The sequence below is a fragment of the Vipera ursinii genome (genome assembly GCF_947247035.1).
Source record: "Vipera ursinii genome assembly, chromosome: 1".
Classification (NCBI taxonomy): domain Eukaryota; kingdom Metazoa; phylum Chordata; class Lepidosauria; order Squamata; family Viperidae; genus Vipera; species Vipera ursinii.
In genome coordinates this window covers 295,793,388-295,819,658 of record NC_139512.1, presented here as the reverse complement: position 1 = coordinate 295,819,658, position 26,271 = coordinate 295,793,388, and the positions used below count along the sequence as shown (strand labels likewise).

The 26,271-nt window shown below is 41.8% G+C and overlaps 1 protein-coding gene across 5 annotated transcripts in view; it reads right to left on the bottom strand.

The window, feature by feature from the left end:
• Positions 1–10,630: 10,630 nt before the first annotated feature.
• The window catches only part of SLC29A1 (solute carrier family 29 member 1 (Augustine blood group)), a 68,405-nt gene continuing 52,764 nt past the window's right edge, over positions 10,631–26,271 (bottom strand). For all 5 annotated transcript variants that reach the window (XM_083379074.1, XM_083379073.1, XM_083379077.1 and 2 more), the window contains 9 exons: positions 25,928–26,067; positions 24,920–25,054; positions 24,613–24,710; positions 24,259–24,355; positions 23,053–23,144; positions 22,040–22,148; positions 20,101–20,186; positions 12,415–12,614; positions 10,631–12,304 (listed from right to left, as the gene is read on the bottom strand). In XM_083379074.1, the coding sequence (XP_083235200.1) occupies positions 12,193–12,304; positions 12,415–12,614; positions 20,101–20,186; positions 22,040–22,148; positions 23,053–23,144; positions 24,259–24,355; positions 24,613–24,710; positions 24,920–25,054; positions 25,928–26,067 (1,069 nt within the window). In that variant the 3' untranslated portion in view covers positions 10,631–12,192. The remainder of the gene's footprint in view (positions 12,305–12,414; positions 12,615–20,100; positions 20,187–22,039; positions 22,149–23,052; positions 23,145–24,258; positions 24,356–24,612; positions 24,711–24,919; positions 25,055–25,927; positions 26,068–26,271) is intronic.

Sequence of the window (26,271 nt, the reverse complement as noted above, 5' to 3'; positions counted from 1 at the left end):
GGGCCTGTTTCCGCGATCGACAGCACCCTCTCATGGAGGCTACGGCCACCGTCTTTGTTCTTCTCCGGTTTGCAGTGATGCCATCTCTTGTCGTCTTAAGGACGGGCAGACATCATTTCAGCCGACTGATCGATCGTTGAGGGTTCCGATCTCTTTTAACATCCGCGCATTTCGCTTATACGCTGAAAAGCGGCGCGTTTTTAAAGCCCACAAAGCGGGCGTCCGTTTGCATCCGAGTATGAAATCGCAGTTTATTTTTCCCTCTTGTTTCGACGAGCGATGGATGCATCGTCTCGGACGAGGTGTAATCCTTCCCACAAGGTGGGAGTGCTGTTCTTCAGATGGCGCACACACTGTCTCCGCTTTTTATAAGAGCCCATATCAGTAGCTTTTCGAAACCTAATTTTCATTCGCCTTCAAGGTGCTTTGATTGATGAATTAATCATTTTTACTTTTACTTGAAAATAATATTTAATTCATGGGGATGCTTTCCCAGAAAACTAAGCACTTTAAGCTAGGTTTGCACAACATGCGTGCTTACTGGTGTTTAACCCAAATATTTCAGCTTACAATACACTGAACTATAAACTGATTTAGTGGACTGGATTTACCTAACATACTAAGCTGAAATTAAGTGAGCAGCTTGCAGTATCCTATGCAATCTCTGTCTATTTATTGCAATTGCAATGCATTTTAAAATTACCCCCCCAAAATGAAATTGTAGTGTACTCTTTATTCCATTTTTTTCCTGAAATGCCCTACATACATATCTTTAGGGTATGATTTCATGGACAGTTCCATGATCTATAATGTATAAAATCCACCTGGTATTAAAACATTTGTATTAAAGGGGGGATTACAAATGGAAGCTTTGTTCTAATGTAAGCTTCCATAAAATTTTATGAAGCCAACCCTGAATGAACATCTGTGGGTTTGTTTGTTGCTAAGCAGACTTGGTTGGCAATTTAAGGGCTTAGAAACCTGGATGTCAGAATTGAGCATTTTGTGATACTATTTGAAACTTTCAAGATCGACTTTTTTTTTCTTTTCAATTTTACAAATTTTAAGGGCAAAAAATGGTTTCTTAATCCTTCTAGATACATAAACACCCTTAAAATCTCACCCCATTTTCTTTGGGTTGATTTTTTTTTACTTCAGAGCAGAGGTTATGGGCCACAAAGGGCCCCCAAGTTACATTGTTTCAACCTAACCTTCTTAATTCTCTTCCCATAAACAAAAAGAGATCAGAAAATCTCAGCCACCTCCACTCCAGCCAAGTTTCCACCAGTCTTCAGCCTTTCTGCAGTCAGACCAGAAAGACTAAATGTGCTGCACTTAAAAGATCAGCCCCATTCCTCAGCTCATTTTATGATTGGTAACTTTCAACCTCAACTTTTTCCCAGTGTTTCCAGCTGTAACAATTCACTGCAGATGTAATTGCCCTTCCTAACAATGTTACTATAGATCAGTTTCCTGTCTACCAGCAGAATAGCAGCCGGAAATCAATAATCCATATTCCTGGTTAGCACATGATGAAGGAGATCTGCTCAGCAATAACTTAAATTTCCAATGAAAGAGAATATCTATAGCTCAGGGCTGCACTGTGAAGTTTTTAGTGCTTGTCGGCAGATATTTCATTATCAATCTAGGTAATATCATCAGTCTGCAATGATGTTATGCAGTTAGGTAATAAAACATCTTCAAGAAAACATCCAAACTCCAAGGACCCCCACAATAACAAATGTGGTGTATGGGTAGACTTCCAAGTCTCTAAAATGCGTAATAAAATACAGAGTTTTTATACAAGCACCCTGGCTGTATAAAGATGCTATTCTATCTGCTTACCAGCTACTTGTATATTTAAACAAACAGACAAAAGAAATGGTTGGAGAAGAATATTGAAATATGAAAATTTCTATCGTTTCAAAACTGCCGGATTTGAAAGGCTCAGGCTGAAACGTTTACAGAATTTCTATTTTTAATTATCGGTAGTTCTACAGTTCCTGCCATAGAGAAATGGGATTAAAAAAAAATAAATCAACTTGAAAATGTTCCTGACGGGGGGTCTATGGAATGGCTCCCGAATCCGTTTTTAACGCTGGTCATTGTTGTAAATCTAAAGGATTTTTTTAATCGCGTGGTGTGTCTGTTGTGGGGCCCACCGGTCTTTCTCTCTTAAGGGAAGGTGAACGGGCGGTGGGCGGAGACTTTCTCCGATCTCCTATTAGTGATGTTCTGCAGTGATGGCGGCGCGGGGGGGGGTCAAAATGGGACCTAAAATGGGGCTCGCGTGACTGCGACGGAAAAGGCTCTTCCGTCACAACCTTTTTGACTTGGAAAAGCTGGCCCCGAACTCTTGCCAGAGATGCCTGACCTCGCTGGAGAAAGCCCTGGGCGCCGTTCAGAGACGTTTTGCTTTTTTTTTTATTGCGTTTGGTTTTCAAGCAAACTTTCTCCGCGAAGCCCTCGAGTTATCCCCACGGGGCGCGCCATCCAGCAGGGTCCGTCCAAACGGCTCGGCTCGGCGTGCTTCAGGCCAGGGAGGCCGGTCGAGGACTATTTTCTGAGATCCTTCCCACGCTAGCGCAGGGAGACGGTGGCGACCGGTGGGTGATGAGACCGTAGCTTCTGCGCGAAGTCTCCCTCCCGCCTTGCTGCGTTTCGACAGTCGGCTTTTTTTTTTTTTTAACCTCCCGCCCTTTTTCCCGCCCTTCCCACGAGAACGTGAAATTCCCGTTATCGCCACCTGAGGGAGCTCTAGCTTCATCTGTCTTTCTCCTTTTTTTCTTTTTCTTTTTTTTTTAAAAATCACCTTAGCTGCCTCCTGGGCTTTTGATGCCTGGGCAGGTGCACCCACTAGGGCAGGGGTAGGCCACCTCGGCTCCTTTATGACTCATGGACTTCAACTCCCAGAATTCCTGAGTCAGCTATGCTTGTAAATTAAATGATACTTGCTGCACATACAAAATCTCACCAATTGGATCAAAACTGCATTATTTACTTGCCCCAAAGGTCTATCCCTGCCAAATGCACAAAATACAAAGTATTATTTTCTAGAAATATAGTCTGTATTCTAAAAGAAATCCTCTTGAAAAGCACAATATTGCCTAAGGGAAAAAAGTAATTAACAATGGAAATGAAAATGAAAAATGAGGAATAAAGGTACCCAATGAAGTGGCATATGAAGATTTCAGTTAGAGGTATGTCCCACAACGTTTATAGTAAGTCACTGTGTAATGCATCATATCTAATAAGATATAATAAAAAACCTGTAGCTTCATTTCAGGTACACCTATTTAATCTAGTAAGTGATATGGAATCATGAATATTACTTTATGCATTGAGCTTGACTTAAGGACAATAAAAATGTCAGCTATGCTGACTCAGGAATTCTGGGAGTTGAAGTCCATGAGTCATAAAAGAGCCGAGATGGCCTACCCCTGCACTAGGGAGCATTCCCTTTGCATCGCCCCCTCCAGCTGATGTTGCAAAAGCCAGAAGGGCGTCAAGGGCCGGCAGGGCAAGAGATTCCCCCCTCGGGAGAGAGAAGGGCGCTTCATTTCCCAGCCTGGCCTTTCTTGAGGTTCAATGGGAAGCTGTCAGTGTGCACTCCCTTTTTTCCCCCGTAGACCCGGCGGTACAGCTGGATGTCAACCTGAGACATGAAATTAAGGGGCAAAAGCGAGGAAGAATAACCCCAGTTCTTCTTAAATAAGGAATTGCATTGCAACTCCTAAGTGGAGCAGCTTAACTAGGCGGGCTCTATCTAACATTAGGGTGGTTCAGAAGCTTTCAAAGCTTGGAAAAGCCAGTTGGAAATCACAGCACTCTGGCTTTTCCCTCGGAACTGCCAAGGGTTGCTCTGCCTATCCTGAGATGCTACATGTCCTGGAAGTGAAAATATGCCAATTAAATTCTGCTTGAAACATAGTGGTTGGCCACCGTTGTATGCTTATTTGTTAAGTATCCTGGATTCTCCTGATTGCATGCCTCATTAGTGTGGCCAGATGCCCTCGGGAATAGGGCTCTTTATTGCAACTTAATGGTAGCAGGAAAAGCAATTTCTGTAGGTAAAGCAAGCCTGTCTGACTGGGTGAGCTGCTGGGTTAAAAATTAACGTCTCGGAGGCAAAGACAGGAACATCTCGCTGCTGATATTCCGGTCCTGAAGCAGAGGAAATAATCACACTATTGTAACGGGAAAAGATACTCAGGACTAGAAGACAACTGTGGCCACACCTCATTCTCTTCCTTTGCTAACTGCCTTCCATGGCTATTTTGCATTGGTGCTGGGCAGCTACAGGCAACTCCTTCTCATGCTTTGCAAGATATGTCTTGAGACTCACCGGGCCTCTAAAACCAGTATTTTGGAAATCGGTTCCTATGCAGTGGTGTCAAACTGCTGGCCCATGGGCCAGTCTCACCATGCCGAAACCATGCCCACCCCAATGCCGGCAATAGAAAAAGAGTCGTAATATGTTGTGACACATGACGTGACGTGGCGAGTTTGACACCCGTGCTATATGGCCATGGTATCACCATGACACTGAATATTATAGGTTCTGCTTGAGCAGGGATCTGGAGATCTCTAAGGTCCCTTCCATATTCTATTCTATTCTAACTCTAACTAACTCTAACTCTATTCCTTTTCTAATTCTTATTCTAATTCTATTCTATTCTTTGCAAGAAATTCATCTAGCATAGCAGATAAGCTGATAGCAGTTTTGAACTGCTTGTCATGTAAAGGCATTGAAGAGGTGGCATTTTGACTACCTGATGCTATTTTGCTTACTCCATGAGATAGTATTAAATGCTGCAGCCACATATGGTTGATTACCCCTTAGTAGGGTTATGATAAGGATAGAACAAACCTTTTAAGCCCGATAAATTGCTATCCAAAAGACCTCATTAGGCTGCTTGGTGAGTGGACTGCTAGGAGCTTCGTTCCATGCCCTGCCTCTACTCCACCAGTTAGGCAGTTACTGGGCCTAGGTGTACTGGTCTTCTCTCATTTGGGCTTTCAGAAGATCAGGAGACCCAGGTTCAGCAATAGCTCAAGCAACAGGTTACCACTGTGGAGTATTTCTTAGTACATTCTAAGATGGCGGCGCCTGGAATGGCTGTGGCTGCATTGGCTCTTGAAGGCGAATATTTTTGGGAGGGATATTAAGGGCTAGTATAGGCCACATGATCAGGAATATTTTAATGTGTTTGAGCAACATGGTGGAACTAAGGTAACATACGACAATACAACCAACAATCCTTGCTGGCATGGCGAGTTTCTAGTTGTTTTAGAACTGTTGGTGAGACCGTTAAAAGTCGTTGGCGCTGTTTGAATATTTTCTACCAGTAGCAAGATCTGACTGCTGGCCTAGTGATGGATTGTATTGCAAATCAGGGCTGTTTCCAGAGGAGGCAGACGAGGAGAGGACCTGGAGCTTATGGAGCGAAGGAACTGCATGAGGCTGTCGGCAGGCCCAGAGGAAGAGAGAGGGGCTTTTGGAGGAGTTGGTGGTGGCGGCAGCGTGCTCCAGGGACAAAAAGAAGCAAGGCCTCTTAAAGGAATAGGTGGAAGAGTCAGGATCAGAAAAAAGAAAGAAGGCGAGGTTGTCAGAATACAAGCTAACTTGAGGGCTAATCCCCATGGAGCCCCATTTCCATCTGTCCTGTTTGCTGTCGTTCACTCCCTAGATGTTCTGTACCAGCCTGCTACTGGCCTTGCAGAAAAGGCAACCCCTTTACAGACGGCAGGAGGCTGGAATACGTCTGCCAAATTTATTACAAAAACAAACAAGACACGAACCAAGATACCGGAGCTTTGAAACACTATCTGAGCGGTTGCTTTCAGCAAACCAGCCCTCCCCACACAAGTCCTTTATAAAGAGTTCAGGGCGTGGCTTCTCTCTCCCTCCTTCCGAGAAGCCCCATTGCCTTCCTCTGTTTACTCTCTACTTGACTGCCTCCTGCGTCGGGCGTCCTTGAACAGGGCCAGCTGTGGGTCATCTTCATCCATGCTGTCAGGCTCACACAGCTGGGTCTCCACCAGGTGGGAGGGGCCTGGCTGGGGGCTCTGCGGAGCCTCAAAGCCATCATCAGCAAGTTCTTCAACACCCCCCTCCTCCCCCTCATCTGAGTCATCCGACCCAACTGCCGAACCCACAGGCTGACCCTGAATCACAACACTAGAGACTAAAATGGACAATGTGAAATTTGAGCGGGCCACGAACAAGGAGTACATATATCGGAGGTGGTGACCCTTTGAGAGCTGCATGCAACGAAATTTCATTTTGATGTATGCCGATTGGTGTACATTCCAAGTGACAATAAAGTTATCATAATAGTAACCTCTAACACACCTGCATGTGTTAAAGACTGTCAAAGTCTGCCGTGCCACACTTTTAAGTAGAGGATTGTTGCATTTTTCACTGCTGATACCAAGTGGAAGAGGAAGAACCAAGGAACGTTGCAATGATGAGCATGAAAAGTGGGGAGAAGGGGGAGGGAAGAGCTTTTCTCCCCCTTTCTCTCTTGCCAAGATGATAGGAAAAGGAGCTGGTAAAAGGAACTTTGTGCCAGTTTTCTGATTTCAGCATTCTGCAAAATCTTTTAACAGACATGGAACTTGTGAAGTAGCAATAGCACTTATACCTCGCTTCACAGTGCTTTACAGTCCTCTCTAAGCAGTTTACAGAGTCAACATATTACCCCCAACAATCTGGGTCCTCATTTTACTGAACACGGAAGGATGGAAGGCTGAGTCAATCTTGAGTCGCTCAGAATCAAAATTCTGGAATGAGCAGTGAGTTAGCAATGGCATCAGGATCAATATTCTAGATTCCAAATCTTTTAGTTGGATAAACCAAGAGGAAACAGTTTAAAGAAACTCACATTTAAGTTCACTATCACATAATAGTGGAATTTTATGGCTAAAAGAGTCAAGGTATTTAGAGCCAATTTTTCTTCATATATAGGTAAAGGTAAAGGTTCCCCTGCACATGCGTGCTAGTTGTTTCCGACTCTAGGGGCCGGTGCTCATCTCCGTTTCAAAGCTGAAGAGCCAGCGCTTGTCTGGCTCATGTGGCTGGCATGACTAGATGCCAAAGGCACACAGAACGCTGTTACCTTCCCAACGTAGTGGTCCCTATTTTTCTACTTGCATTTTTACACGGCACTCGGGATTCGACCCGCCAAACTGCCGACTATCTGATCGACAAGCTCAGCGTCCTAACCCACTGAGCCACCACGTCCCCTTCTTCATATATATATCTTGCTTATTTGAAGGACTGCCTCCTCCTGATTTTTTCTGCCCAACCCGCCAGATCCAACACAATTGGCATGTTACAGATTCCACCCAGCAGGCCCTATGAAGCAGGCCTGCTGTGGTGCCCACATTGTGGGATCTTCTCTTCCCAGAGATTAGTTTGGCCTTGTAACTCCAGAGCTTTCAAAGCTCCCTCAAGATCTGGTTATGACAACAGGTCTGGGAACCCCAGGGGTTAGGCGAACTCGTGAGGCAACCATATCTCCTACAACTGACCCCAAACCCTTGGTTCCCCCCCACACACTTCTGGTGATCACAGAAAATTATGTGCAAGATCTATTTCACAGACAAAAGCCTGGAAAAGCACCAGGCCCAGACAAGATAACTCCTTCTTGCTTGAAAGCTTGTGCTGGTGTTGGAGCATTCACCACCTCTGGAGGCAGGTTGTTCCACTGGTTAATTGTTCTAACTGTCAGGAAGTTTCTCCTTAGTTCTAGGTTGCTTCTCTCCTTGACTAGCTTCCATCCGTTGCTTCTTGTCCTGCTTTCAGGTGCTTTGGAGAATACCTTGACTCCCTCTTCTTTGTGGTAGCCCCTGAGATATTGGAACACTGCTATGTCACCCCTCACCCTTCTCTTCATTAAACTACACATACCCAATTCCAGCAACCGTTCCCTATATGTTTTAGCCTCCAGCCCCCTAATCATCTTGGTTGCTCTTCTCTGTACCCTTTCTAGAGTAGGGGTGTCAAACTCAATTTCATTGAGGGCTGCATCAGCATTGCGGTTGACCTCAAGGGGCCGGGTGGGTATGGCCAGGGTGGGCGTGGCCTACTGGGTGGGCGTGGCTAGAGTGTGTATGACCTATGCATCAAGGGTGCCTATGGGGGCCTGGGCAGGAGTGGGTCAGATCTGAGGGTCTCTGGGCCAGGGCCAAGGCAGTGGGGGCCGTTCCCTCACTGTTTCCAGGATGGCTTCGCGGGCCACATGAAACCACTCCGCGGGCCGCATCCGGCCCCCGGGCCTTGTGTTTGACATGTCTGTTCTAGAGTCTCGACATCTTTTTTACATCGTGGTGACCAAAACTGGATGCAGTATTCCAGGTGTGGCCTTACCAAAGCATTGTGAAGTGGTATTAGTACTTCACGTGATCTTGATTCTATCCCTCTATCCCTAGCACTGTGTTGGCCTTTTTGGCAGCTGCAGCACACTGCTGGCTCATATTGAAGTGATTGTCTACTAAGACTCCGAGATCCCTCTCACAGTTACTACTATTGAGCAAGGTACCACCTATACTATACCTATGCATTTGATTTTTCCTGCCTAAGTGTAGAACCTTACTTTTTTCACCATTGAATTTCATTTTGTTAGATGATGTTAGTTGTTGTCTCATTTTGAATTTCATTTTTGTATCAACACAGTATCAACAGTAGACACCTTCCAAGTTTCTAGGTTCTATAATATCTCAAGATTTAAAATGGACACCTAACATCAAAAATGTAATCAAAAAAGCACAACTAAGAACTTTCTTCCTGAGCCAACTCAGAAAACTCAGACTGCCCAAGGAGCTATTGATACAGTTCTAGAAAATAATTAGAGTCTGTTATTTGCACCTCTGTAACTGTCTGGTTTGGCACTGCAACCAAACAATACAGACACAGACTTCAATGAATAGTTAGAACTGCAGAAAAAAACAAGTGCTACCAGCCTGCCTTCCATTGAGGACCTGTATACTGCATGAGCAAGAAAGAGCTGTGAAAATATCTAGACCCTTCACATCCTGGATATAAACTCAAGACAACGCTACATGGCATTGTACACCAGAACTAGACACAAGGACCGTTTTTTTCCCCATGCCATCACTCTGCTTAACAACTAATTCCTACAACAGTCAAAATACTTAGTAAAGCTTTATTACAATGAGACTCATCTTTCCTATTACCTATCCTTATCTTCTTATGACTATAACTTTGCTGCTTGTATCTTACAATTTATATTGGGGGGTTTTGTACCCTAGTTATGATTGATGTTGTTTGCTTAGCTAGTATTCTATGACTATCACTAAGTGTTGCTTCTTATGATTCATGACGAAGTGTTGTATTTCACGATTTATGATGAATGTATATTCATGTTGTATATGATCACGATTATCACTATTACTTGTATGTACACTGAGAGCTTATGTACTGGAAAGAAATTCCTTGTGTGTCCAACCATACATGGCCAATAAAGAATTATATTCTATTCTGTTCTGTTCTATCCTCTCCTGTCCTATTTTGACTATATCATTTATTATATTCTTGTTTACATCAATATACCGTCCTCCAAATTAAGCCAAAAAATTGCATTAAAGAAATGCATAGGGCTCCAACTAGCTAGCTTACGGTATTTTCATGGGTATCACTGTGTTATTGCAGAGATAATGCCCTTTATATGCTATGCAGGAAAAAAATAATAATGCTTGTGGCTAATAAAATAATCAAAGGACCAGTCATCATTATGTGAACACCTTTCATAACTTCTCCTCTGTAAGGCAAATTAGGCTGCAAGATGTAATTGCTTCCTAAATATTCCATTAAATGCTTTAAAAAAAGATGCAAGATTATGTCTCACCATTGAAGTAGAAAAGATCCATGATTCCAACAATTGATGTCATTCTACACTTTTAGTGTTTAGAAAAGTTGACTGTGAGCCTATCAGAGATATTCTGCATTTTATTTGAAATTTCTAACTTTCTGCTTAACTGTAAATACTTCACAATCCAATAATAAAACTGCTGTCTTAATTCAAACCACCGAGCAACAAATAAAGAAGCATTATACCCCTTGCTATTCAAGGACATCACACAATTTAAATGCTTTACAGAGGCTTTTTCAAAAGGCCTGTTTATTTTGGCTTTTTATACATAAATATGCAGGTAGTCCTTGACTTACAACCACAATTAGCACCTGAATTTTGGTTGCTAAGCAATGCAGTCATTAAAGGAGTGACCAGACCTAATTTTATGATTCTTTTTACTGTAGTTATTAAATGAATCACATGGTCTTTAAACAAATTTGGATTCCCCAATTGACTTTGCTTATTGGAAGCTAGCTGGGAAGGTCACTTAATTCCAAGACAGTGCAACTGTCATAAATACAAGCCAGTTGCCAAGTGCTTAAACTGTCATCACATGACTACAGGGAGGTGTGCATGCAGGTGCAATAGTTCTAATTTTGTGGACCAGTCATAAGTTACTTTTTCCAAGGCCGTCATAACTTCAAATCTTTAAACTAACATTCCTAGGTTGAGACTATCTTTATCATTAAGACCCACTGTAAGGGCCTGCCTCAGTCTGTCCTCGCAAGAAAGCAGAACTCTTGATATGGACATCATTTCAAAAGGAACTTTTATTGGAAGGCGTTGACAGCAGTAATAGAAGGCAGGATCTGAGGATTTCCCGCGTGAATCAATGTCAAGAGAGTCAGTGAAAACCCCTCCCCAAGTGTCCATCTGGACAGTTCAAATGGGCCAATCTGCAGGTGTGAAAATGTGGGAACAGAGCAATAAGGTGCCACTTCCAAGGCTGTTAGGTCTCCGCGCCTCTTCTTCTGTATCCAGAGATAAGGCAGATGGCTGGAGGCACATTCTATTCTCACACCAAGAAAGAAACATCAGAAAATGGAGCAAGGAACAAAGCAAAGGAAATACACTGCATCAACCCCAAACTCCCCCCTCCCCCTAGAGAAATGGTAGAACCCGAAAAAGAACAAAAAGCCCTATGCCCATAAAAAGACAGGGTTCTGACACTCAGATGGGAATATATAAAAGATGACCAATAGATGGCGCTCGAGTTCCATTTTTCGTTCACAAAAAAAGTCAGTTACCATTTAAGGACAGGCAAACAGATTTTAGGATGTTGAACATGATCCCAGTGAATCACTACTTTAATATGATTGGTCTTTGCTGTATTCCCATATGAAATGGACTTTTGTAATTAACAATACTAAATAATTTAAGGTAACAAGGTAACATTATGGCTTCAAACTTTACAACCCCGTTACCTTTCTCTTTAAAAAAATAACTTCGCCATTTTTAAACAAGAGTTCAAATACGTAAATCCTGAGTTTCATAAATTCATGAAGAAGCACAGAAAACTGCAGGGTCTCTGAACGGCTGGATTTGCGAATGATCCATTTTATCATTTGTACAATGCTGAAGAGTTCATAAGCTCATCCACTACTGCAACCTAGAGCCAGATCACATGAAATCATGGAAAGGAGACATGGTGAGCCTTCAGAAGGTGGGGCATATTCAGTCTGTATACAATACACTTCAATTTTTCAAAGTAACCAGTACTTCATGGGCCTGATTGTTGTCGTCCAAACTACTTAAGGTGTGGGAATAGGCAAGGTCCACTTTCCATCACCCATCTGGAAGGGATAGCTGTTGAAGTTCTTGCCTAATTCTGATGTCCACAAACCATGGAGTTTAGAAGCTTGATCATGCAGCTGAAGAGGACTCCTCCTTTTCCATGGAGGGCAGGTCATTTAATGAAGAACGTTTTGGGGGGGGGCACAGCAGCTTCTTCAAACACTTGGCTTTTGAGGGTAGAGTAGACACTAATGTGAGCACACTCAGCAAGTTCAGAGGAGCAACTGAAAAGCTGGAAGGTGGATTGGGAAGAATTCTTTTGCTACACACAGTGAAGCAGAACACATCGAGACAATGTAAATCATTCATAGCTGGCACTGGTAAAGTTTGTGAGTTTCTCTCTCTCTCTCTCTCTCTCTCTGTATGTTTGTGTGTGAAGGGGGAGGTCTTATACCCAAGGAGAAGCCAGGCCATCTTGTCAGCGAGATAGAAGCCCTCCTCCAAGGCAAGAGGTAACAAGTTCCCAGGAACCAGGCAATAGTACTATGACTCTACTGCTCCTCTGCCCAGAGCTGCCCCATTAAATTGCGTATCTGAGTGGAAAGGATAAGATGGCTCCTAAAGCCAGACCCAAGGAGAGGAAGAAGGCCATGATGGCTCCAGCAGTTTCTGCTTCATGAGATAGCACCTTCCTAGAAGGAAAAATAAAAACTAGTCATCGACGCTCAGCATTAACAACCAGCCATCCAAATATCAGTTCCTTTTCCTTCTTTGCAATTCATTCATCTCAAGCCACACTTACTTGGGTCCAAAGCACATGCAGAGGCTGGCCAAGTAACCATTGGAGAAGGAGAATAACACCATGAAGATGAGGTACCAGGCATCATGAGCAAAGATGACAGGCAGTTTCCGGGGGCCCTCCACATTACACAGCATGAAGAGGGGAATGAAAATCACACGGATAATCACCAGGAAGGGTAACAGGCGGCTCTCCTTTCCAGGCTGTGGGAAGGGAATAACAAGAATAATATATTATGATATCAACATTAGTCATAATAAAAAGACTGGAAAATTAGATCATAAACACAACTCTACAAAAATTTGTCCCTATTGTTTAAATGCCTTCTCTAGCCCAGTGTAACAAATAAATAAACGCTAGTAAAATATACATTATATTAACAATTCATTCCTGTAGTTCAGGGCTTTTCAGCCAGTGGTATGGGTACCACCTGTGGTACATTGGCACCTGGCAGGTGGTACGCACCCATCCTAGAAAAGTGGTAGCAGCTGAACCAGTGGCAGCACTGCACAAGCCTGAGCGAGACAGCTGAACTGCAGGGCTGTCAGGGCTGTCAGGGCTCAGCAGAAGCGCCAGGATCAGCACCAGGCTCCAGCTGGAGCTCGGCGCTGATCCTGGCGCTTCTGAGCCCAGAAGCGCCAATCAGCTGGAATGTTGCAGCATCTCCAGGGTCTTGTGATTTACATTCAGATGCTTGGCAACTGATTCATATTTATGACAGTCACAGTGTCCTAGGGTCATGTGAAGTGACCAAAACCACCCAGCAAAGGGGGGGGGGAAATAAAAACCAAACACTCTCCCCCCACCCCACCCCAGCTGCCAATCCTCAACAGAAATGCTCACAACAGTGAAAAAAATGGACAGGAGGAAGAGCGTTGCCGGGTGGGCAGGCAGGTGTCTTGCTCAGCTGTGGCTTGGGGAGCACTTTTTTCAGTGCCATTGTAACTTCGAACAGTCACTAAGCGAACTGTTGTAAGTTGAGGACTACCTGTACTTCATCACTTTTTTCCTTTTGGGGCGGGGTGTCATCCAAGTTTTTGACACCTTGCTAGGCGACTGGTGGTACTCGGATGTTGCCATATCCTAAAAGTGGTAAAATGGGTGAAAAGTTTGAAAAGCCCTGCTGTAGATCAAGTGTAGATTTCCCTTTTGCTATGCTCAAAAAGTCCACAATTCTTACTGTCTTGTTGATATGGGGCACAGCCACAATTTTATCTTTAACATATAATGATAAAACTAGAGCCATATTGATGCTTACCAAGAATATGGCAATAATAGGACATATTCATGTTCCATCTCCTAAACTGCATTGTCAAGAACAATTATAAGCAACTCTTAAATCAATTTTATGTGAGATATCTGGTATACGTAAAATACTTTTTCCTCTATTAGCCTCCTTTAAAAATCATAGCAGACTATTTTCATAAGATTTAAAACAACTCTCCAAAAGCTAACCAGGGTACAACGTATTTGTATTTAGAGGGTGCATAAATAACTATTTCCTATAAAAACAGATTCCCTTGGCAGGGAATTTTCACTTTACAAACTAAAATTACCTGTTGGGGAAAGGTTTATCACACGGCATTTATTTTAACTGCCAATAGTGATGGCATTAGACTTCCAGAATTTACTTTCTCTATATCAGGGGTGTCAAACTCAATTTCATTGAGGGCCGCATCAGCATTGTGGTTGCCCTCAGGGGAACGGGTGGGTATGGCCAGGGTGGGCGTGGCCTACTGGGTGGGCATGGCCTGAGTGCATATGGCCTACTGGGTAGGCGTGGCCAGCTCTACATCGTTCACATCAAGGATGCCTATGGGGGCCTGGGCAGGAGTGGGACAGATCTGAGGGTCTCTGGGCCAGGGCCAAGGCCAAGGCAATGGGGGCCGTTCCCTCAACTGTTTCCAGGATGGCTTCGCGGGCCACATGAAACCACTTCGCGGGCCGGATCTGGGCCCCGGGCCTTGTGTTTGACATGTCTGCTCTATATACTCGACTTGAGCATTATCACTTAGAATTAGAATAACAGAGTTGGAAGGAACCTTGTAAGTCATGTAGTCCAATCCCCCACCCAAGTAGGAGACCCTACACAATTTCTGACACACGGCAGTCCAGTCTCTTCTTGAAAGCTTCCAGTGATGAAACTCCCACAACATGGGATGGCAAACTGTTCCATTGGTGGATTGTTCTGTCAGAAAATTTCTCATTTCTAAGTTGAATCTCTCCTTGATCAGTTTCCATCTGTTATTCCTTGTCTGGCCTTCATGTGCTTTGGAAAATAGGTTGTTCCTCTCCTCTCTGTGACAGCCCCTCAAATATTGGAACACTGCTATCATGTCTCCCCTGGTCCTTCTCTTCACTAGACTAGCCATGCCCAGTTCTTGTAATCTTTCTTCATATGTTTTAGCCTCCAGTCTCCTAATCATCTTTGTTGCTCTTCTCTGCACTTCTTCTAGAGTCTCAACATCTTTTTTATAGTGTGGAGACCAAAATTGGTTGCAGTATTCTAGGTGTGGTCTTACTAAGGCTTTATAGAGTGGTATTAGTACCTCACATGATCTTGATTGAATCCCTCTGTTAATGCAATTTAGGATTGCATTGGCTTTTTTGGCTGCTGCTGCACACTGTTGGCTCATATTTAATTGATCGTCCATTATGACTCCAAGATCCCTCTCACAGTTACTGCTATTAAGCCTGCTTTCACCCAATCTATATGTGTACTTTTTGGTTTTTCTTGCCTAAATGTAAGACTTTACTTGATCGATTACTACTTGATCCAAATCCTAGGAAGTATTGGAATCACTTTGAACCCTGCACGTAATGCCACAAACCGTCTATGGAGAACACTGGTTAGCGTTATTCAGGAAAAGCTTACAGCACGAGAGGGACATAGCTTAAAATGGGAGGTAAATGTTTTGTAACAAATTGGGCTTCTTGTAATATTATTACTTTGGAGCAATGCAATTCTGACCAAGCCATTTCTAGATATATTTCATAACTGAAAAGCTAGTTTGGTTTACCTGACTGCTGGTTAGCAGTTTACTCAAGTCAGGCATTTGTTACTTAATCTGTCTTGTCCAAATGAAGACTCACAGTTGTTGGAAGAACAAATTAGGGCTCTTAGGCCATTAGATGCCTTGAATAGGAGGAGGCAGTTAGTCTCTAATTTACGATTGGTTGCTCAGCAACTGTTTGAAGTTATAACGGATCCCACTGTCATAATTGTATGTGTGGCCCACCACCTAGTGGTCACATGACCACATTTCAGGTGATTAGAACTGGTCCACATTTACAGCTGTTTACAATGTCCTACAGCAGGGGTAGGCAACCTTGGCTCTTTTATGACTCGTGGACTTCAACTCCCAGAATTCCTGAGCCAGCCATGCTGAGGGGTAAGGGAGAGGTTTCCAAGCTGAGCCATGCTGGCTCAGGAATTCTGGGAGCTGAAGTCCACAAGTCATAAAAGAGCCAAGGTTGCCTACCCGTCCTACAGTAACATGACTGAGATTTACAATGTTTTTACTGAAAACTAATGTTTACTTCCGTTTTCAACGAAAACGCCCCACAGCAAACAGTGGCTTTGCATAATGACCACGACTGCCACAAAAAGTTGTAAAATTGGGCCACCATGACCATTTTGATTTACGACCATAAAGGGCAGGGCCCATTTCTGTTGTACATCGAGGACTCTCTCTCTGTGTGTGTGTGTGTGTGTGTGTGTGTGTGTGTGTGTGTATCACACACACACACACACAAAAGTATGTATATATGTGTATGTATATTATATATGAATGAAACTGATCAAGGAGAGGTAAGAGAAATTTTCTGACAACTATCAACCAATGGAACAGCTTGCTTTCAGAAGTTGTGGATGCTTCATCACTGGAAGCTTTCAAGAAGAGACTGGACAGTCACTTGTCTGAAATGGTATAAGGTCTCCTGCTTGAGCAGGGGTTGGATTACATGACCTATTATTCTATTCTAATGGGAGTTTTCTTATGCTGGGGCAACAGAATTGGAAAGGAGGCATCCTGTGAATGGAGGCTATAATTTTGAATGCTTCTCCAAATTTTATTCTGCAATTACATGTGCATTAAGGAGAGACTGTAGCTTAATACAGTCTTATGATTTTGGTTTCCTTTTACATGGAGTTCTTCCGAAGTGGGCATACAAATGAGATCTACCAGTTGAGATCAAAGTGCTGCAATCGTTCTATCATCTTTCACTGCATTGCAGGCCTCAGCCTCAACTTTGTTTATATGGAAAAACCACAGCAGAAATTACCTGAAAGTGGCGAGTTACCGTCCTTGATCAAAAAGTAAAACAAGATATATGGCCCATACAGCTTTGTTTGTTTGTCTAAGTATTAGGAACTAACAATAAGAAAAAAATAATAATATTCTAGAGTGAAAATATGATGAGGGATTTTCTCTGAATAGAAATACGAAAGGACATATCTGTTCTAATTAAATGATGTCATTGTTAAATTTTATTTATTATTTTATTAACTAGATTTAGAACCCTGCCCAAGCAACATATTTAGGGAAGAATATTTTTAAAATTTCTCTTAAATTGTATAATTTTATTATTCTTTGGGAGAAATAATCTGAGTTTCCTTTGCAAAAGATTTTACTCTTTCTCAACTCTCTCTCTCTCTCTCTCTCTGTGTCTATGTGAAGGGAAATGTTTGAACAGTTTTCGCAAATACTAATATTTATTGTATTTAGTTTATTAATCTGTTTTTACTGATTCACAGTGTTATGTTTCATGAAGTACTTTTAGTACAGTATCCTATTCAAATTATAAATCAGAAAACATTTTTTCCTCATACATTCTTGGGCTTCAGAGGGCTCCAGAGCTGGGTCTGCCAGCCAAAATACCATTGGCCATATCCTTTGTAGTAGAAGCTGTGTTGGCTGCTCCACAGAGCTTAGACCAGGGAAATGGACATTGTGGCTTTCTTGTTTTCCACATTCATTATATGCTTCCTTCAGATCTACCTCCTCCACAGCAACACTCCTTATATTTGAACAAAAATATCTGTTTGAAAGGACAGCTGTTCCTCGGTTCTGGGTCACCATCAGACAAAACACTGAGCAATCATTCCACAAAACCAATAATGAACCAATCAGAAGGGGAAAAATAATCCTAAAAACTCAGTTGTAAAACTTACCCAAACAGGATACTCTAAAAAAAACATGTCCTTTCCTCAACTTTGGCAAGGAGATCAACCCTTAGATCATTTCTCACTCAGAACTTTAGAGGACTTGTTAACCAGTCTCTTTCTCCCTATCTAGATCAAATTTCAGCTCATTCTGCCAAAAAAAGTATTTTTAGTATGGTTAGCATCAAGTTAATCTGCAGTTTAAATCTGAACATTAAATGTGAGTTCAGAGAATTCTCTTCAGGATATATCAGAACTGGAGCACTTTCTGAATTCAGAGCCCAGGCTTCACCAGTAAGCTGTTGGGAAAGGCTACAGTTTACTGATAAAACACAGGATTTGAATTTTGAAAGTTCCTGTTTTACCTGAAGTCTTGGAAACTTATAGACAGTCAAAGTAGATCTGTTAACAACTGCTACAAATCTCTAGGAGCACTAATGTATAATTTAACACCTTTTGGGGTAGCAGGATTATAAAAGAATGGAATTGATCTGATTCAGACTAAATGTAGTTTTTTACTAACAGAGAATTTATGTCAACCTCATCATTTCATGCAAGATTGTAAATAAAGGTTATATGTTTTATTTTAAATCAGCTACTTCAACCGTACACATTTGCTCTCTAAACTGGAAATGTTTTTCCCTCTTCTGTAACATACCATTTGGCCTTCCTACTAGGGTCATCTATCAGGTCTAATCGGATCTTTCTGCGGGTGCAAACCAAATTATGTCACAGTGCCTTATATATGTTTATCTGAAGGCTAAATACTTAAATGGAATAGAAACAAAATAATTCTTATCATCCCAACTAAACATCTGAATCTCCAAAAAAAGGAAAAAGGTTCTCTCCAAAAACAGAGTGACATAGCCAAACATATCCTACATTGTTAGTTCCAATTTAACTCAGAAATGTTCACTGACAGGGCAATGAAATGTCTGAGAACAGAATGAGACTTTCTGAGGTTTTGCTTGGTTGCAAAAATAGCATTATTCCCCCTTGGAGCTGGATAATCAGGGACTCACTTTAGATGTTAAAGTGGATGAAAAGCCCTCCTCTCTCCCCTTCATTTCCCACATGTGTTGTGGCAGACATACAAAATAAGACTTTTTGCCAGAGGGAAGGCAGCAGCAGGAAGAGTGCCAGACCAAGGAAAGGAAGGACCTGTGTGGCTCATCAGCCTCAAACCACCCACCCACCTTCTCCGTGGAGTCAAACTTTCCACAAAGAAATTTGGTAAACATATTTTGTGCACACCCATCTTTCTCTTTGGGATAAGCCTGAGAAGGGTGAGCAGGAGGGAAAGCAGCCAACATAACTGATCCCAGTACAAAAGGAGAAACTGGAACTGGGATGGGTTTCCTGCTGAAGTTGTACAGTGTACAAGGTTGTACACCGACAACAAAAATCAATCTTAATCAAGCAGTCTTATTAAGATTATGCTGAAGCTATTGGCCTGAAAGGTAAAGGCTGACATAATGTTTGAAATGCTGAGCTGAAGTGATAGTGGGGAAATATATTTCTCCCAGCCCCCATGAGAAACATTTTCAGCTTCTTTATTCTCATTCAAGATCTTGGGTTGCTCTGTAATATTTATTTTAGTCCTTCAACCATTGAGTATCCCTACGGAGTGCCAGATGGACTGTAAATTGCAAATAGTGAGTGCGGGATTACTGACTAGACAACTGGAAGTGCCCTCACCAAATAGGTGGGTAATAATGACAGGAAAAAACCAGACCGTATTATTTGGACAAAGCAAACTAATGTGTCATCCCTGCATTTTTCTTTCTTCCTTCCATTGTTTACTGATGCGTCTAGTTAATTAGACTGTTAAGGCTTATTTTTTTTTCTATTAATCATTTTTCTTCATTGCCTGCTTGAAGTATTTTCCTTCTCCCTCATCCCATCTTAAGCTCCTTTTTTATGATTCCCGGTGATTTGTCAGCTTAAGACTTCTCTCCACAGTTGACTTTTTGTGGCACCTTTATTGTACAAAAATTACACCAATAATATTCGTTCATTATTTAGATTTTTTTTATTGTTTACTAGTAAGCAACTTGAAAATCTGTCTCCTGCCTCTTCTTACTTTCTTTGCTGCTATGTCGCAGTATGAGTATATAACGGCCACTAGCATCTGTTACTCAAAGGTAAGGTCAGACTATTCTACCATCTTTATTTATGGCACTTCCAATGCCATTGCCAGATCAGTCTTCTTTTCTTTATATCGGATACATAAGCAATAAGCAGCATTAAATAACTTAGCCAGTCTTATCTGAAATGGCTTCAGCAGGATCACCGTCTTTAATATTTTTCCTTCTTCAATGTATATAGTTATGAGATGAACTGCCCCATTTCTGGAAAAACTGAACAAAAAGTACTATTCTTCCTCAGATCCTTCTGTATTTTTTTTCTCAGAACTCTTTTTCACAAAAGTACCCTTTTTCTTGATCCTAGCTCAGAAGACATATCTGAACTTTAAGAAGGGTGGATTAGCTAGCTACCATAAAGCCTGGTTCCCCTATACTCACCCAAACACAGACAGCTGTGAGGCTCCTTCCTGCCCAGTCAAAGATGTTAAACACCAGGAAACAAGCAACTGGGCTGAAATAGTCAACTGAAGAGAGAGTAATAGAGAAGTGTGGTCAGTCTCAGGACTAGAACTCTGTCTGCTGCAATGTCCAACGGGGCAATATCGAGATGACTTTAGCCAGGCTCAGGCGGATAGTACATGCTAGCTCCTCTTTTCCATCTTCTTCAAACAGATAATAATAACAACACGGTTTGTCTAAGTAAACACAGCTGAATCCTGAAGTCTGAGTTTGCAATTTAGGTCTCTTGAAGGATCTGAGGATAGACATGAGACTAAAACAGCACCTTGCATACAGATCTGAGTAGTCTAAGAATTCCTTTTAACTTTAATTTTGGTTTGATCTGTTTTAGAAAGGTTGATCTGATCTTCAAAGCTGCTCTGTCTTCAAAAAGAAGTGTGAATCCACAGTTTCTCAACATGGATTTTTTTTTTCCTAACAGTTTTATACCAATCCTCATTCTTCTTCAATTCTGGTCTGGATTATTATTACCTCTCTAGTCTATTTGGGTCCATCATCACAATGCTCAATTAATTTAATACAGTGATTATGATGTTTAATTCTTTATTAAATCCTTCCTTAGAATTAAATACCAGTACACTGTAAAATATGTGGAATTGGAGAGTGCAAAATAAAATAAAATAAACAATAAAGTATCTATATACTCTATTGTGGGATAATAAATGGCATAAATGTACATGGATGTGGGAAGAGCAACACCCCCAAAGCCGGAAAACAAATTAACTGTGTCTTAATTGGATATGGAAAACTAAATAGAAAGGGTTTATTTAGTTTTCAGTATTTTTCTAACTACTTTGTCCCACACCCTATCCTTCTCTTCCAGGTCTTCCCACTCTCCAGTCTAAATATGCCCATACTTAATCATCTTTACTCATAGTGAGACTCCTACAAATGCAGATGGCAAATAGTTAAGGCTAAGCAGACTGTCAGGAGACTTTCTGTAAACTGATCCAGAGGAAGTTTGGCTTACAAGAGAAACCTTTTGTGAACTCTGCACATCTCTGTAATCTTGCCATTCTGTGACTAACAATGTGATCTGAAACTTAATATAGCTTCTATAAATTAAGACAAAGTGGCATGCATAGAAAGGTACCAAGACCACTTGGATAAGTCAGCTGGCTATTGGAACAATGTGCTGTGGGCACATGAGATGGAAAGTGGAATTTTCATTATTTAGAAACATGACAGTTGGAGAAAATGAAAATAGAAGTACTTCATCTCAACTGCGAAGGAAGCCATGAGAGTATCATGGTTAGGGCCAACTTTGCAGCCTCAGGATCTAGATGGATCACAATGATAGATGCCAACAATGTATTTTGGATTGTGTTAACAAACTGTACAGGAAATATCAGATAGCCTGTCCATGAACTGAAGCTTAAATGTGGGCCATGCAGCACAACATTAATTTTAAGCAACACACAAAATACATCTAGAACAGAATGGCTAGACGAAGCAGAAGAAATTTCACGTTTTGGAATGGATTGAGTCAAAATCCTGACATGACCCAACTGAAATGGTGTGATATGAAATGTTGTGAGAATTCAACCTCAAAACATCAATGAAATGAAGCAGTTACATAAATGTCTTGCTTTGTTTGTTGTTTTGTGGGATTTAGATGGAGTTCAGATTACACTGTCATAGGATTGTAGGATTACAGATACAGTAGTTCTAAAACAGAGGTCTTCAAATGTGGCAATTTTAAGACTTGTGGATTTCAATTCCCAGAATTCCTCAGCCAGCTGAGTTGAAGTCCACAAGTCTTAAAGTTGCTAAGTTTGAAGATTCCTGTTCTAAAAGATTCACAAACTGTTTTATCATTGTCCATCTTAATCACTTCTAAGAACCAAGTTTAGCTTACCCCAAAGTGTATTTTGTCCAATAGTTGGCTTTACTGCAATAGTGATAGTTGGGAAGACTCCAATTGTAACAGTAAAAACTAAGCAGACAGAAACCGCCATAACCCATATCTAGAAAAGAGAACATATATGCAAAGGCAAATAGGTAAAGGTAAAGGTTTCCCTAACCAGTCATGTTGGACTCTAGGGCGCAATTACCTACGGCAGCACCTGCTGCCGGCGTCAACCTCCCTCCATCCAGTGCGCTCCCACAGAGAGGGCCTCCTCAGGGTGCCTCCGATGTCGACTGGTGGCCCCCAGGGGGAGGGCGTTCTCTGTGGGTGCGGCAGACCTGTGGAACCGCTTGCCGGTTGAGCTCCGGATGGCCCCCGACCTTCGCTCCTTCCGGCGGGATCTAAAAATCTATTTATTTGAGCAGTCCGGCCTGGTCTGATGGGTTTGAGGTTGGGTTTTTAATATGGTTTTAACTATTGTATATATCGGGCATAAATTATTTAATTGTTTTTTAACTTTTGTACTTTATTTTTTAATATTTATTGCCCTGTACACCGCCCTGAGTCCTTCGGGAGAAGGGCGGTATAAAAATTTAATAAACATAATATAATATAATGCTCATCTCCATTTCTTAACCAAGGGAACCAGCATTGTCTGAAGACATTTTCCATGGTAATGTGGCCAGCATGGCTTTATGCCAGAGGCTCATGGAATGCTGTGGTACCTATTAATCTACTCACATTTGCATGCTTTCAGACTGCTACGTGGGCAGAAACTGAGACAGGAATGAGAGCTCACCCTGTTGTGCAGTGCTCAGGTCTTGAAGTTGGGCTGTCAGTTTTCCAGCTGACAAGCTCAGCATCTTTAACCGCTGAGCCATCACGCTCCCTATGATTGTATTTGCAAAGGCAAATACAAACATAGAATTCCAGATAACAATTTTAAACAAACAAAGAAACAGAATATTAGGGTGTGGGGGGAAAAAAACCCCACACCTAGGCCCAATCCACAGGCCAATTACCATTTTAAAGATGCCAAGGACTGAAGATGTGTGTCTGGCGGGAAGGGAATCTCCATTCACAGAGTAGTTTTGTTCAACACCATTAACCACATCTGTAGACAGATGAAAAGGACAAATTTGACAAAATGAACTTTTAATACATATATTTTGCAGAAACTAGGTCTGCACATTATTACTGAACCAGTACTATTCCTTTTCCCCTGGCCCCATTCCAGTACTGTATCCAATTTAAAATGTTAATTTTATGCTTTAAAGCTTCATAATTCAGGGCCACAGTATCTGAAGAAGAGCCTCCTAACCTCTATTCCTGCCTGCGTCCAAATGACTTTGAATAGTCCTCAGTCGTGAAATGTTCTTTCCAGAGATGCTGGCCAGGAATCAATTTGGTGAAAGGCCAAGATGTTTTCTGTGCAGAGGTTTCTTAAATGCTTCTAATTGCTATTTTAAAGGGGTTTTATCTGCATGGAACTGTTTTAGTCACTGTTGCCTGTTACATTTTAGTCCTTGCTGTTTTGTATATAAATGCATATGAAAAAAAATGTTTAGAATTGTTGACAGCAGAAATCAGAATGAAACATTTGGTTCATTGGAGAATATGAGGGAAATTTAATGAGAACAGACAGGTTGTAAAACCCATTATGGCATTTCAGTAAATTGTTTTTCTAAAAATGTGTTTTTGAGAGATTGCCTAAATAAACAAGAGTTCATTTTTTAAATCACTGGCCTTCTAGTCTGGTGGGTATTTAAAGATCGGTACATCTCTTCTCACATACAATCTTTGAAAGACAATAGCAAAGGCTAGAAAATAAAAAATTGCTCAGTGTGTGCTGACCGCTGGTTATTCTGGAGCCTTAGATGAAACTATTACCGCTAGAAAATTGTATAAGAAATCTCATGCTAGGCCATCAATATGTGATGATGACCATGGGTTTTATTGTAACTTGCTAACTTGAGAAGAAATTAGAAGACAATAAAAACAGGCTATGCTTTTTTAATTGCCTTTTGGTTCTGATGATGACCCCACATGTATTAAATTAAGAGATTTGTTACTTTTAAGCTTTGATATATGCCTGATTTGTGGTTTCCAGCATCCCTTAACATTGGTTGCAACATTATTTGTAACCTGGGAATATCTGATATACCATTTTTCATCCCGCATTCATGGACATGAATACATTTCCCTTCTTTCCATACTCTAGTTTTTACCTTTCTTGATGAGATCAACTTTTGTTTCCATCTCAGCCCGAGTCACAGAAGTTGCATATTCTCTCTTACTCTTCATCGAATAAAAGCAGAAAAAATCCTGGGGAAATATTAAGATACTATGCAGGTGGTGTAGAATGAAAATGAAACAGGGGTCAAAAAAAACTGCTTGTGGCTGGACAATGGGAACTCTTCTGAAACAAGCTGGGCATCTTCTGACTTATTCACACCTATCATTGAGGACTGAATGAAGAGCCCAGCTTTCTTTGCACAAGGGTGCTTGCGTGTCAGGAGGCTCCCTCACTTGCCCACTACCTCAGCGTACTCAAGGCTATTTCCAGAAAAAAACATATTTACCAGACGAGGCAACATGATATAGGAGCCAATTGCGATCATGATCACAACACAGGCAGTGATGAAGTAGCCAAAGGCACTTTCTTCTAGTTTGGAACCACCTGCAAAAGATTTAGAGAAAAGTGGTGAATCTTTGGTGATGGGTGGCTTCTGAGCAAACCTCTTCCTCTCTGAAATATCGAAGGATGCCTGTAAGTGATGTACAGCTGTACATCAATAATACAGAGAGAGAGAATGAATGCCCGGCCTTGACTGCTTTATAGGCTGAAAGGTGTAGCATAAACCAAAACAAGCAACATGTAATACTCACTGGCAATAGTACAGATCATTGCTACTGACGTGAATGTCCCTGCGAGGCCCTGCCCACTCATAATAGGAGCTGTGTAACTGGCAGGAAGGAGCCCTGCCAATCCAAAAATGCTGCCTTGGAGAATGGCCCCAAAGGCTGTCAAAAAAGAAGAAGAAAAAAAATATTTAAAAGGTAATTGTAAATAGATCTTATCCACAAAAAGGAAGCACTATAAAATGAGCCCAAAGCTGAAGGGCAGGATGTAGCTTACCTCAGGGATCCCCAAGCTGCGGTCGGCGGCACACTACCGGGCTCTGGCTTGCTGGCCACCGGGCCGCAGGACAGGCTGGCCAGTGCATGCATGTGTGCGCCCACTCACCCCCCCAGTCATGCTAGCACCGTGAAAACAGGGTGCTTCAGCTATGCAAATGGGGCACCATGCGGTGCTAAAACCAGGTACGGTGCAAAAACAAGGAGCTGGCTCCTGTGCAGCAAAAATGGGATGGTGCTAGCAAGTGTCACACGGGTGCTAACACTGCCCTGTTTGTGTTGCTTGTGCTCTTGGCCCCATTTGTGTGTGTGTGTGTGTGTGTGTGTGTGTGTGCGCACGCACACGCACACATGCACATGTGTAAAATGTTTTCCCCTCCCTTTCCCTCCGGTCCACCAACTGAGAAAAGTTGGAGACTTTTGGCTTACATCACTATAGTTTGCACGTTATATTGAGCATGGATGGGAAATGTTTCTATCTGCTCTTGCACATCCTCCCACTGGCAAAAATTGGATTTGCAAGAATTACATTCTACCCACTTCAACACCCTGACAAAGTGCTCAATGCTAAAAACTGTTTAGCTTCTCAAACACAGGTAAGGGTGAAATACTGCACAACAGAGACAGAATGTGTTTATCTATATATGTATACCTATACTGTAAGAATGGAAAAAGTGTGTTCCCTTTGATAATTCATAAATGTGTGTGTGTGTCCGCGCGCACACACAACATATATACACACAACAGAACTTCACTTACAATTGATGAGGACTATCTTGACCATGGTAACGATGAAAAAAGGCAAAGGCTCCATTGGGACCTTGACTAGGATTGCTGTTACCATGAAGACCAAGAAGATGGCAGCCAAACTAGATATGATCCGTATTTGCTGAGGGATCCTAATAAATGGGAAAAGATAAAGATAAAAAACCCCTTGACTTTCTAAAATCGTAATAAAATCCAATTCGTTCTATTGAGATAAAACTTTAACCAATGGATAATCTGTTTTTAGATGTGTAATCACAATCTGAAATAGTTTTTCCCAACCTGTGCATTCTTCAAATGGGTGGTCTTCATTTCTCAGAATGTTCAACAGAAATCCT